Source organism: Poecilia formosa, unplaced genomic scaffold (assembly GCF_000485575.1).
Source record: "Poecilia formosa unplaced genomic scaffold, Poecilia_formosa-5.1.2 Scaffold2, whole genome shotgun sequence".
NCBI classification, from domain to species: Eukaryota; Metazoa; Chordata; class Actinopteri; order Cyprinodontiformes; family Poeciliidae; genus Poecilia; species Poecilia formosa.
In genome coordinates, this window is record NW_006799941.1 from 6,419,410 (window position 1) to 6,432,429 (window position 13,020).

Here is a 13,020-nt window from a genome sequence, read left to right on the forward strand (position 1 = left end):
AGAGTGTGCTGGTCCTCTCCAAATATCAGTTAAATAGTAAGACATTTAATTTACATAAATGCATTGTTGTTTGTAGCTGAGTGTTTGCTGTTGTGTTTCTGGCTCTCATGGCAGATGGCCTCCCTGCAGCAGCAGCAGAACTCTCTGATGAGGAAAGTAAAGAGGACTCTTCCCAGCCCCCCTCCAGAGGAAGCTCCGCTCCCCATTGTTACTCCAGCACAAATGTACAGCTCCCCTGGCATGCCTCAGAGGGTGCTTCCAAGACCAGCCCAAGGAGTCACCAAGGCGGGTCTGTTAAGCGAATTAAAAGCAGTGGAGCAAGAGTCATCAAAGCTACGCAAACAGCAGGCTGAGCTGGAGGAAGAAGAAAAAGAGATTGATGCCAAGCTGCGGTATTTGGAACTGGGCATCACTCAGCGTAAGGAGACCATGGTGAAGGAGAGGGAGAGGAGAGAGTTAGCCTATCTGCGATGTATGGGTGATCCTCGAGACTACATGTCAGACAGTGAGCTCAATAACCTCAGGATGGGTGCGGGAACTGGAACATATGATGCTAATGGTTTACTGACAAGACCGAGTACTGCACCACTGAGTCAGTTTACTAATGACCTCAATGCAACATCCCAGTATCCCTCAACCTCATCTTATATGCCCTACCCATACCCTCAAACTCAACCATCTACACATCAGCCTGGTTCTACTTACCAGCCAATAGGTTTCCAAACTCCTCAATACCCTTCATCTTCTGCACCTCAGCCTGGAACATTCCAGCCTCATCCTCCAACAGTCCCTGGGTACCAGAACCAGGGAACTTATTCCTCCCGCATGTATGGCCAGTCCTCCTATCAAACTGACTTCACCATGCAGCAGCATGGTCACCAGGGCTTTCATTCACCTGGTCAGCCTATGCCAGGACAGAGCCTTCCTTATCCTACTCACAGTTCCTACCAGCCTGGCCTCGCCTACCAGCCGCAAGCAGAAATTCTTACTGTCCATCAAAGACCGCGGCAAACTTCTTTGGCTGAACTTGAACAAAAACTCCCTACAAATTATGAAGTCATTAGCAACCCAGCAGTCTCAGTGGCCACTTCTGCTCCAGATACCAACTTTGGACCAGCTTACAGTAATGCATATGGACAATACCGCCCCCCTGAGCCTGGGCTAACTCACTCTGTGGACAGTCCCACCTCTGCATACACTTCAGATGGTCTTTACACATCCAACCTGGAGCAGAATATTCCAAGGAATTATGTGATGATTGATGACATCAGTGAGTTGACAAAAGACAACACTGGTCAGCCCACTGACGCTCTGGGTCATCCTGTGGGAGGGCGGTATCGCAGTGAGAATGGCTCTGCACGAGCAACTGGATATGAGGAGCCTGTTGATTCTTATGGAAGACCTGCAGGACCAGCTGGTTACCAAAGCACAGTGGACAGTCGGACCAGCACCACAGTGAGTGGAGGCTCATCTTACTACTATGATGATTATAAGCATTCTTCTCGCTCCGGTGGCCACAAAATTTCCTCCAAAAATCTTGCTCCTGCTGTAGTCTCCTCTAAACGAAGTAAGCACAGAAAACAGGGAATGGAGCAGAAGATTTCTAAATTCTCACCTATTGAGGAAGCTAGGGATGTGGAGTCAGACCTTGCTTCTTACACAATGACAACATCAACTGCAGGCACCTGTCCAGTAGGGTCAAGATCAAAGAAGCTTCAAGATGACGTCGCCTACGGCATGAAGAAAAATGCATATGATCAACAGAAATATTATGGCACGAGTCATGAGGGTCTTGAAGAGGATGACCGCATGTACAGCTCCGGAAGGTCCAGATCTACAGGATACGGTATGGATAAGATTTCCTCCAGAGACACCACAGGCCACCGCAGCAAATCCTACGAGAGAGATGCTATGGAGCGATCTCACCGAAGTAGCCGCAGTGGACGTCCTCCGATGCGAACTCAGAATTCAGAAGAGGAGAGCCCACTTAGTCCTGTAGGGAAGCCTGTAGGTATGGGAAGAAGTTCTGCCATGTCAGAGGCCCACGATGTGAGAAACCAGTACGGTTCCAGCCATTCGCTGCCGGATGTGCAAGATCACCACAAGAAGGACCTTCCCAGAAGTCACGTCTATAAACCAGATGATCCTTACCTCGTAGACGACATGCACTGTGCTGTTTCTGATAGCGAAGGTAACTGGTGCTGAATTAATTTTTCTGTGATATATATATATATTTTTTTACCACCCTTCAGGTGTGATGAAAAGACTGCATGTGAACTCTGAAGGAGAACTCCATTATTTTTTGTTCTCTTGTCTCTTTCTTGTCTTATTCATATGAAAAGCCAAAGTATTTTGAACATAAGTTTTGCGTGCATGGCTTTTAAGTTTTTGGTGAGTTGTGGTCTTTGCTTTTTTTCTTTTTTTTTTCTGTTTTTATATTTTAATTTTTTGTTGGAATCTGCATGGCTCTGGACTGTGGAGCATGTTTTCTCACTTCCACATGAATCTGCATGCTACTCCACTCCCCATATTAGAGCAATTAATTGATAATATGTGTATTGCTTTTCAAAAAGCCTATCATTTGGGTCAAGAGGAGACTGATTGGTTTGAGAAACCACGGGAGGCCCGCTCTGATCGCTCAAGACATCATGGGAGTGGAGGTCACTCTTCCACAGGAAGACGTAGTAAACATACTTACCATGACTATGATGAGCCTCCAGAGGAATACAGTCAACAGGATGAGTACAACCAGCGTCACCCTTCCTCTTCGTCACGGGACCACCGCCATCACGGCAGCAGCTCTGGCAGACACACTTCCTCTCGTCACTCCTCAGAGGACCCCAAGTCTTCACGCTCTTCCAGGACACACCCCAAAGACCCATCTGGTCGCACTGATAGCAGGACCTCCTCATCCACACAAAGAAGGAGCGGTACAGACTCTCGGTCTGCCCACGGTAGCCCACGCAACTCAGGAGACTTCTCTCGTGAGCCGGTCCCTGGTCATCACCATGGCACTGGAGGTCGGAGTCAGAGATCTCAAGGTGACCGCACAATGGGCAGGAGACAAGACCCTTCTAAGCCACAGAACCAGCAGCCACCCCAGGGCCACGCAGGGCAGCAGCGATCAGGAGGTCAGGGGCAGACTGGAAGACATTCGGGTTCTGAACAACTTGATGGTAGCCAGCAGGCTCAGCAGCAGCAGCAGCATCAACAGCAGCATCAACAACAGAGTGTGCAACAACAGCAGCAGCCGCCACAGCATAGTCAGACTCCACAGAGTAGCCAACCAGTTACGAACTCTGGAAGTGGACCAGCACAGCAGCAGCAGCAGCAGCAGCAGCAGCAGCAGCAAGCCAAACCTGGGCAGGTTGCATCACAGGGACGCCAACCAGGAGTGGGGTCTGCAGCAGGGCAGCCAGCAACAGTGGTAAGTAGGTCCGGTTTTACTTTACCTGCTTCGATTAATTTGCTTCTTTTGTTGTGATATTTTTTCAGGAACAGCTTTGGAAAACATTACGACCATTGCAAAAAAAAAAAAAAAAAAAAAAAAAAATCTAGATTTAGATTTAGCAGTGTGTGTCTTTTTAAAAATGAAAACTTTCATTTTATTCTGCAGTTTACTGGCAATATTTATTTTGAGACTTTAATTGCAGAAAATGGAAAGTCATTATAATAACAAAAGTATTGTTTTCAGACCTCAAATAATGTAAAGAACAATGATTTTTACCATCTGCTGCTCTGTTGCTATGCTAAAAGCACATAAACATTTTTATGTCTACTTGACATTGTGCAGGGAAAAATGGATGCCACCCCTACTGCTGCTAGTCCAGGAATGAAACCTGCATCAGGAATCGCGGCACCACCTCAGCCTACCAAAATAGCCACACCACCGCTAACTGGCATCGGTAAGATTAAATCCTTCTTTTGTTTTTCCAAAGATAAGACATTTTACTCATGTGTCCTTTTTCTCTTGATAATTAGTCACTAGTTATTCTACTCTCTAAATTACCTTTCAAATTTTATAAGATATTCATTTATATGCATCCTTTTGTGTGTATTATTAAATAGGGGTGATTTGAGGTGACAAGTTATATTTGAAATAACTCCTTTTATATTTTCTGCCATGATTCCTTTAACAGAGAAAGATCATGATTGCAAGGAGGAAAGAGATCAACAACTATGATGAAAATAGTCATTGCTCTGCTGTTTTTTCCATCTCAGAAGGTTATTGGAACATTATTTGAGTGAAGAACATTTAAGGCAGTTAGTTGTAAATCTATCGAAGAGTGGCAGTCCCACCAGATTTTCCTCAAGCTCAGACCAGCCAATGCTCAGAGAAATTCCAAAAAAATGTATGAACTCCATCTCAGACTAAATATGTCTCAGTTAGCATTTTAAATGTTACAGTTCATGTCAATATGGCTTGTTTAGATGTTGTACTGACTCCTTACTGAAAATAACACGGCAGCAAACTTGCTTTTGCAATGTTGCATATTAACAAACCGCAGGACCTCCAGGACGTCGTCCATTATATGAGTCCAAACTTTGGACTCCAAAGGAAAGATTAATGGCAATAATGAACAGTACCACATTTTGAAAAAAAAAAAAAAACACTTCACTTCTCAATAATACATTTGTTTTTGCTGTAAAAAAGGCTTAATCATCTTCATAGCATACTAAATCCTACATGTAGCTTTGAACACTTCGCTTTCACCAATGCTAACCGGTTTTTCTTTGTTAGTTTTCTTTAATGTGTCAGCAAACTAACATAACTTATAACCACAGCGTAGGGTTGGAAATCATTTTTGTTATATTTCCAGGCTCCAAGGCAGCGCCTGTTGGAATCAGTAGCAAGCCTGGAGGCATAGGCAGCGCTGCAGCCGGTCAGCCCCCAGGTCCTGAAGGGGAAAATGTTCTAACCAAGATCCTGCAGGGAGGGGCAGCCGAGCAGGCAGGAAAACTGGGAGATGGTATGATGATTTCTTTTAACTTTTGTTTTAGAACTAGTCTTTCAATATCACTAGGGCAAAAAAACACAACTTTTTTTGCACATAGTTCTGTAACATGTACTTCTAAATCTCTTTTGTCCATCTGGCAGCTCTGTCTGGCCTTGGGAAAAAGTTCACCTCATTCTGGTGAAATACCAGGAGGCGAGTAAGTACATTGCAGCTTTTGTTCTCACACAAATTGATCACAATGTACACCTTAATTTAGACTTTTTTCAGTGCCTTGGAAAAGTTTCTGGACCTCTTCATCTTCTTAACATGTTCTCATCTTATAACCACAAACTTAAACATATTTTATTTAGAGAAAAGGTTAAAACTTTCATACTTACTGCAGTTTTTATTTTTGTCATAGATGAGTATTTAAAAAGTGTGACTGGCACTTGACTCTGAAACCCCGAAATAAAAGTGCCATTGAAATTGATCGAATTCAATGGTAACTTGAGTCCTCTTGTGTCTGATTTCACCTCAGTATAAATTCATCTGTTCAGTGAAAAACCTCAGAGGTTTGTCAATAGCATAGTTGATATAAAACAATAATAGCAAGCTTTCATTCCCTGTTATCTCCTTGTTAGTTCTTGTATTATTATTTTTTCAGTTAAACTTTCACCAACTGTTTCTTGCCTCGATCTGCTTGTATTTGGGTCCAGCCTTAATCTAAAATATTGTAACTCTTGAGGAGATCAGATTATATAATCTGATGATTGGAAAACTGTAAAATGTTAATCATGAATTCCCCGACATGTGCTTTATGGAAGAAAGGCAAGTTGAATGCCATTATTGAAACATGATAATAGAAAATCTTGTTTGTACTTTGCCTGAAACCATATAGGAGGTGAAACTAACATGTTGCAGAAGGTGCTTTGGTCGGATGAGACCATAATGTAACTTTTTGGCCTATTTCCAAAATGATACATGTGGAAAAATACAACTGCACATCAGGCCAAACTCAACACCCCAGCAGGGACGGCAAAGTTATGATTGTAAGACATGATTTCCTCTGAGGCAATCCTGAATGAAAATCTGTTTGAGGTTGCAGTGGACTTAAAACTGGGGCTGACGTTCACCTTCTAGCAAGAAAATGAGTCTAAACATGGAGACAGAGCTAAGATGGAATGGTTTAGATCAAATGGACTGAATGCATATGGTCCTTTTCGAGTCATGATAACCTCTCGTAAAAGCCACAGCCAACCAATCACACTCATTAATGTGCAGACTTACATTCAGTGACACACAGATTGGTAGGTCCACGTGTAACAGAGGGAAGCTGGATCGAACCCACAACTTTTGGATTGCAAGAGGACTACTTTAAAAGCTACTATGAAAGCACATCCATGTATTAGAATCACCCAGTAAAATTTCAGACCTAAATCCAATTGAGCGTTTGGGGCAAGATTTGAAAATTGATGTTCACAGATAATATCCACTTAATCCTACTGGGCTGGAGCTGTCTTGCAAGAAAGAGGGTAAAAATGTCATTCTTTAGATGTGCAACGCTAATAGAGACATATCCCTGCAGACTCACAGCAGAGTGTTCTTACCAGGGGTCTGAATTTAAATGTACGACACATTCATAAAATTTTTATTTTTGTAAAAAATGCTTGAAAACCATCTTTTCCTTCCAATTTTATAATCGTGGTACTTTGTTGCTACAACACATAAAATCTCAAAAAAGTAGATTGATGTTCCTTATTGCAACATGACAAAACGTGCAAGTGACAGAAAAAAAAAAAAAAGAATTGGGTGAAGCATAAATCTCCTATGAGATGCCAAACATCGCAGAGAACGTAATGTATGATATTCATGTGGAATAATGATATATTGATTTATGGCTTCACTGTGTGTTTTTTTCTTTTAGAGAACACAAATACAATGAGATGGACTGGTTTCTTTGTGCTGGAAAACCTACAACACCATCTTAAATATATTTTAAATCCACCATGAAAAAGAAGAATGATCCTTAATGCATCAGTCAGTATGGATGTTTTTATTATTCTGTTTTTGTTCCTTATATCATTAAGCAGGTGAAAACATGATAACGCAGAAAATACTTTACAAATTTTAAATTGTATTTAATTATGCTAAATTTTACAATGGACTGAAAAAAATGGTGAATGTTGGCACTTTTGTATGTTTTTCCTTTAATCAAGATTAAGTTGTTTAATCTGGTTCTCAAAAAAAAACAAAAAAACAAAATCATGTTACATTTGGATTAATAGCTTAGCGCTTTATCATATGTGTATTTACATAGATTAGCATAGTTTATGTCTGCATAATGAGAAGACTCAGGTGAAGTGATGACTCATTAAGTGCTGTGACTCTCTGCACCCTTCCCTTACCCCAAATTACCAAACAGAGCTGGAATCAAAGGATGCCTTGTCAGCACTGAATTCCCCAGACACGGGCTCCCGATTGAAGTGAATTAAATAAGGGGGATCGCTTTGTCAGCAGACTGTTACAAGACATGAGAGGAGGACTGAAGAGGCCTGAAAGTAAGTGGAGGCTTTGAAAGAGCTGTGGAGATGCTTGAGACCTCATTAGAACAATGTTAAGTTGCTAAAAGATACCTGCAGATGTTTCTGAGTGTGCATATAGATATTTCTGCATTCCCCAACACAGATTTGCTTAGATTTTTAAAAAATATATATTTTATGGTTTCTGTGTGGAGTTTAGAGTTATATTAAGGCCGGAAAATAAAGTTACACTATGCTTGAAACTTTGGCTGCAGAGGGGAAAGGCCAAAGCCTGAAGAGAGTGAGTCAGCAGCGTCTCACTCTGCACACCTGCAATAATCTGGACCAAGCAAGGCGTGCTGGAATCAGCCTCAGAAAGCTAAACACGTCTTGGCTTTAATGTCAACACACGCAAAGGCACAATCTAGAGAATGCGTGGCTTCTTTGAATCATGACACATGGTACGCATCATTCATTACATAGTAGATTGAACAATTTCTGCTCTGCTGAGCAGAGCTGCAGAAGTGCAGATAAAGCTAATTTGAATTCACTGTATTTAGCTTTTATCAAAACACGTCTCGTGCATTTTATACATGAAGCCAAGGCTGAGTCAGTTGAGAATCTTATTTGGCTTCTGTTTTTGTTGGTTAAGATTAAAATCAACAATCATATTTTACACAAGTAATGTATTGTGTGGAGAACCATTTTGAGTCGAAGCATGGTGATGGGTTTCTCAAGGCCTAAAGCAGGGGTCATTTACAAAATTTGGGCCAAAATTTTGCCCTTCTGTTTATTCACTTTAGTTAAAAATTTGGGGCAACTCTGGTTTTGTTGCCCTTTCTGAATAAAAGCATCCCATAACATGATGCCACCACCATGTTGTAAGATTTTCACAGCTGAATTTAGGTGAAAATTAAATCACCCAAGTAATTATTTATAGCTGACTTTTGAAAAAGTGCATTTTGCTGGATTTTATCTGATATCAGAGCAAAGTGGTATGAATAAAAATCGATGCACTGTTCAGAATGTTTTTGTAAAAAATTATGAAAACCATGTGTCATTTTCCTGCCACATTACAAGTATGTCCTTCTTGGTCTACCAAATGAAAAAAAACATAGTTGTAACAAATTAATTAATTTAAATTTTTGTAAACCAGATCAGGTGCTATGGATGAGCTTCGCAATGGACTTCCTTTATCAATTGATCTGATTTTGAGTTGTCTTATTTAAGAACATGCCCCCCAAGATTAATCTCATTATAACGACTAAAGTTCAAAACCCTCCTGTGACTGTCTGCTGATTTCTTTTGAGGAGTTCACCTTAGAAGGTGAGAGTAGCCAAAGTTGTTTAGCACAAATTTTAACCAGACTGAATTTTTCTTAAATTTGAAACTGCCATATATATATTTTTTTTTTCTTAGAAAGAAGCTTTTTTGTTTGTTTATTTTTTTCCCCTGCACAAGAATTAGCTACTGGCTTATATCGACTTGTTTTCATTTGATCAAGCTGAATTCTTTATTGAACTGTGTATGCACCATTAATAATTCAATAGTGCACTGGGTGAAGATGAGGTTCACTGCCCAAATTCATCTAGAAATAATTTTAATAATGTAAATATTAGTTTAACTACATTTCAATATAAGGAAACTGTAATTTATGCTTCTTCTATGCCAGCAGTTTATTTATTACAGCCAACATTCACATTCCAATTCTGTTTGATTTGCTTTTTTTTTTTTTTATTTCCAGGTGAGTAATAAGGAAGTGGTGAAGTTCTGGGAGAAAGCAGCACTTCTTTCTGCATTTCTTTCATCCTGCAGAGGAATGCTCCAGCATGGACTCTGTGAGAAAGCAGTACAATCTTCACTAACAGAAGCAAGGGTAGGGGCATATTGGACAAACCGTCCATGCATGTCACCTCTGATTCAGCTCAGCAAAAAGGAGCCTCACAGCGCCCTCTGCAGAGTTTTAATTGTAACACCACTCGCCTCTGAGGAATGTAGGTTGCACAAGGACTCTAGATTCCACATTGATGCTTTGGGAGCATTCTAAAAAAAAAGAAAAAAAGAAAAGGTTGTATTGCGTAGGTTTTCCTCGTCTCAAAGGAACCAGTCTTACCCGACAATGACAACATGTACCCGGAAACGACAAAGCTTTTGACAGCAACAACAAACCGGCTTGGAGATTCCTTGGAAACCCTGGAAATGCTTCTCCACAGTACATTCCAGTATAGGGAGCTTGACCCGTTCTCTGAATGTGTTTTTAATTTATCGTCTCTTCGTTACTGTGTCTACAGAATGCATTGTGTAAATGTGGACACAGGAATGCACGCACAAATGGAAAAAAAAAAAAAAAAAGGAAAAAAAATCTGGAAAAAATAAGCCCATATCAGTTCTTTTTTCTCACCACTTATATAAGATGCCGCTACTCATTAGGTGTTGGTTTTTTAAAGGAAGGGACTTACTACCAGCGTGCCCATACGTGTGAGAGTCACACAGATGAGAGGACCAAATGAAAGAGTGGCCACGGCTCTTTATCAGCCATTGCTAAGCCATCGTTATGGACATTTATTGATTTGTCTCATCTTTTGTTTATTATTTATTTTTGTTTTCTTGTTCTTTTGCCTGATAATGAATGGAAGAGCCTTATTCACTTATGTTTTTACTTGTATACCTCATGTTTTAAGATGTCCATATCATCATGAATTTCTTTTTACACTGTATACTATTGTATGTACATAAAACAAATCAGAGATCTATGATGTAAATTGTCTTTTGTGTATTTAATGAGTCACTCTCCGGTGAATTTCTTTATTTTTTGTTGTTGTTGCTATGTGTTTTCTTTTTTTGTAAAAGTTTATATTTTCACTTTGTAATTGTTTGATTCTGTTATTGCATCAAATGATTTGCTTCTTGGTTTTTAAAAGCAATAGCATGCAGCAAATGGTATATAGCACAATGGTATAAATGTTTTTTTTTTTTTTCTCAATCAGTGATGAGGGGGAATATCAAAGAAAAATCACTAATAAAAATCTGTCAGAGGGTTTACAGCCACAGCACCACATGTACAGACATGCATGATGACGTTTGGATGCGTAAGAGCATGCAGAAAGGCCGACACACACTCTCTCTATATATATGTGTCTGTTACAAGCTCAATACACACACACACACCCAACACTTTGCAATCCCAGTTCCACTTCAGAGCCAAGGCTAATTGAGTTTTCACCAAATAGACTTGTTAACCTCCTGCTGATTAATGGGGTTACCAATCCACTAACAAGCCGAGCCCACTGCCTCTGTTTCTGCAAGACACACACAGAACAACACAGACACAGGAGAGGACAAAAAGCAATTATCAAAGTCAAACGTTCTATGCAATGACTCATTTTGAAACGTGGAAGTGACTCACTCTAAAGCAGTTTAGCACCGTCGCTGTACTCACAACAAAACATTAGAATCATGAACAAAAAAAAAAAGGTATAAAAAAAATAAATAAGTGAAATGAAAATGTTTTTACCTGGAATCTTGTCTGTATGAATTTGAATACTGAGTATTGATCTAGACTTGTTTTTATTTTCGTGGCATGTTCTTAACCCTCCTCACGCTCCCTAAAAAAAATGGGGAATTGTGGGGGACTTGTTGCCAAAGGGTAAACTTGTGTAGACTGTCAGTTTTATGAATGTCCACCATCATGTTGCTTTTGAAGCATGGGGTTTTGCTTGGCTTCATCTGGCTGTTGTTTATGTTTTTTTGTTTTTTTTGTTTTGTTTTTGTTTTTGTAATCCCTCATTCAGTCGTCGTGCATTTTGGCTGACCTGTTTGGCTTGCAGTGACTGTCTGTGCTGCTATGAACCTGTACTGCAGATGGTCGAGCACTTCTCATCAATTCGTGTCAGTGTACATATTTGGGTGTCAGTATAACCTGTGGGGTGAATGGAATGTTTATATTGGATATACGTCATTGTTGACTCAACCCACACAGCAGCCAAGTCATTTGAAAAGTGCATGATTAGATTATTCTTGAACGTCATAGTAGAAATAATAATAATAATAAAAAAGAGAAGTCAAGCATGATTTTAAGAAGGTTTGCCTCACAAACCTCGACTCCAACCGGCCAATGATGATAATATCAGTGAGTTGAAATGTTCAGCCAGTCATTCACAAATCAGGGCATGTCATTTGGAAAGCACAAGCCTGACTGGTGGAGCTCGGCAGAGTGCAGGGACAGAGGGTGCGTAACAGCGCCTCTCTTAAGACGTGCGGCAGAACAAAGCGGAGGTGCAGTGTGGTCGATACGAGATGAAAACAGCCTTCAGTGCAGCCACGCGGATAAGCAGGGAGGCAGACGGACACATTCTCACATTCCTTACTGTAAATACAACCTCATTACTCTGTACAGCTTTTCAGTTTGGAGTACGGCTGTCATGTGCATCCCCATGCCGTATTTGCTGCCAACTTTTGTGTATAAAAAAAAATATTTATTATGATCACAATAATGATGATGAAAGTAATAATAATAATAATGATTATTATTATTATTACTGTTGTTGCCTAAGCCTAGTGTATGTGGCTGACTTGTACTAACTCTTTACAACAGTGGAACAAAACTCGTGCACATATCCACCCATCCAGTGTGTGTAGAGTTTCCCTTCGTATCGTTTCAAGAAGCCTTTGTCAGGCTAACAGAAGGCTATCAGTTTTGATGGATGTGATCTCGGAGGTTGAGAAGAGGGGGAAAAAAAAAAGAAATCTGGAAAATGTCATTCACTGTTGTAAGTGCAATGGGCAAAATGTCAGTCGTGTATCCATTGTGAAACCCTTGTGTTCTATTCAGTGTATTCCTGTAAACAGATAGAGTACATTTTGGTGCATCATGTCAAGTAATGTGAAAATATTGACCCTGCAATTTCCAAACGGAGAAACGAATAAAAAGAAAAAAAGTTTATTGTGACTACTGTGTGCAGACTCTGTGTCAAGGTGGGTGCGTGCGTGTGTGTGTGGTTCGCGCTCGGCCGTAGCAAGGTAAGTTTAGTTCAGGGCTTACTGCCGATGCAGAAGAGAGATCAAGAATAAGACCTCGACAGCTATGAGACTGTTCGGATAAGAGAGCGCTTTGCTTGCAGAGGTGGTGATGATTTATCCTGGTGTGGGTGGTAGAGAGAGCGAGAAGTGTGAAGAGCCGTGCTTGGCAATGCGCTGGGAGAGATGGAGGTGTGAGGATGATTCTGTGCAAGAAAGAGAAATCAAGCTCTTCCGTCTGTTGCTTGTGGATTTGTAAATGCAAAATACAGGAGAAGGCTATTACTATGTTGTTTTTGTTGTGTAAAAATGCAACAACGGGTTGGAAAACTACCTATTTGAAGTTGTTCACATTTTATAACATTGCCACTGCAAACTTTAGTGTGGGCAGTTGCTTAATGAAAACGTGGGGAATTATTAAGTCAGAAATGTTTGGCATGCTGATGTATTCATCCCCCTTTGCTCTGAGTTGTAAGCCTTCATTAGTCACCTAATTAGTAAGTTTTAGTTCACTTTTATTATTTCAGGAAACACTACGTTAAAATTTA

At 40.4% G+C, this 13,020-nt stretch overlaps 1 protein-coding gene across 6 annotated transcripts in view; it reads left to right on the forward strand.

Annotated features, from left to right (window-relative positions):
- Positions 1–12,198, forward strand: part of bsnb (bassoon (presynaptic cytomatrix protein) b) — a 92,233-nt gene extending 80,035 nt beyond the window's left edge. For 2 of the 6 annotated variants that reach the window (XM_007552667.2, XM_016671749.1), the window contains exons 6-13: positions 115–2,191; positions 2,574–3,427; positions 3,794–3,905; positions 4,821–4,970; positions 5,099–5,154; positions 6,862–6,974; positions 7,360–7,495; positions 9,201–12,198. In XM_007552667.2, the coding sequence (XP_007552729.1) occupies positions 115–2,191; positions 2,574–3,427; positions 3,794–3,905; positions 4,821–4,970; positions 5,099–5,139 (3,234 nt within the window). In that variant the 3' untranslated portion in view covers positions 5,140–5,154; positions 6,862–6,974; positions 7,360–7,495; positions 9,201–12,198. Of the gene's footprint in view, positions 1–114; positions 2,192–2,573; positions 3,428–3,793; positions 3,906–4,820; positions 4,971–5,098; positions 5,155–6,861; positions 6,979–7,359; positions 7,496–9,200 lie in introns of all 6 variants that reach the window. The other 4 variants (XM_016671740.1, XM_016671742.1, XM_016671735.1 and 1 more) reach the window with 4 other exon arrangements.
- The last annotated feature ends 822 nt before the right edge of the window (positions 12,199–13,020 follow it).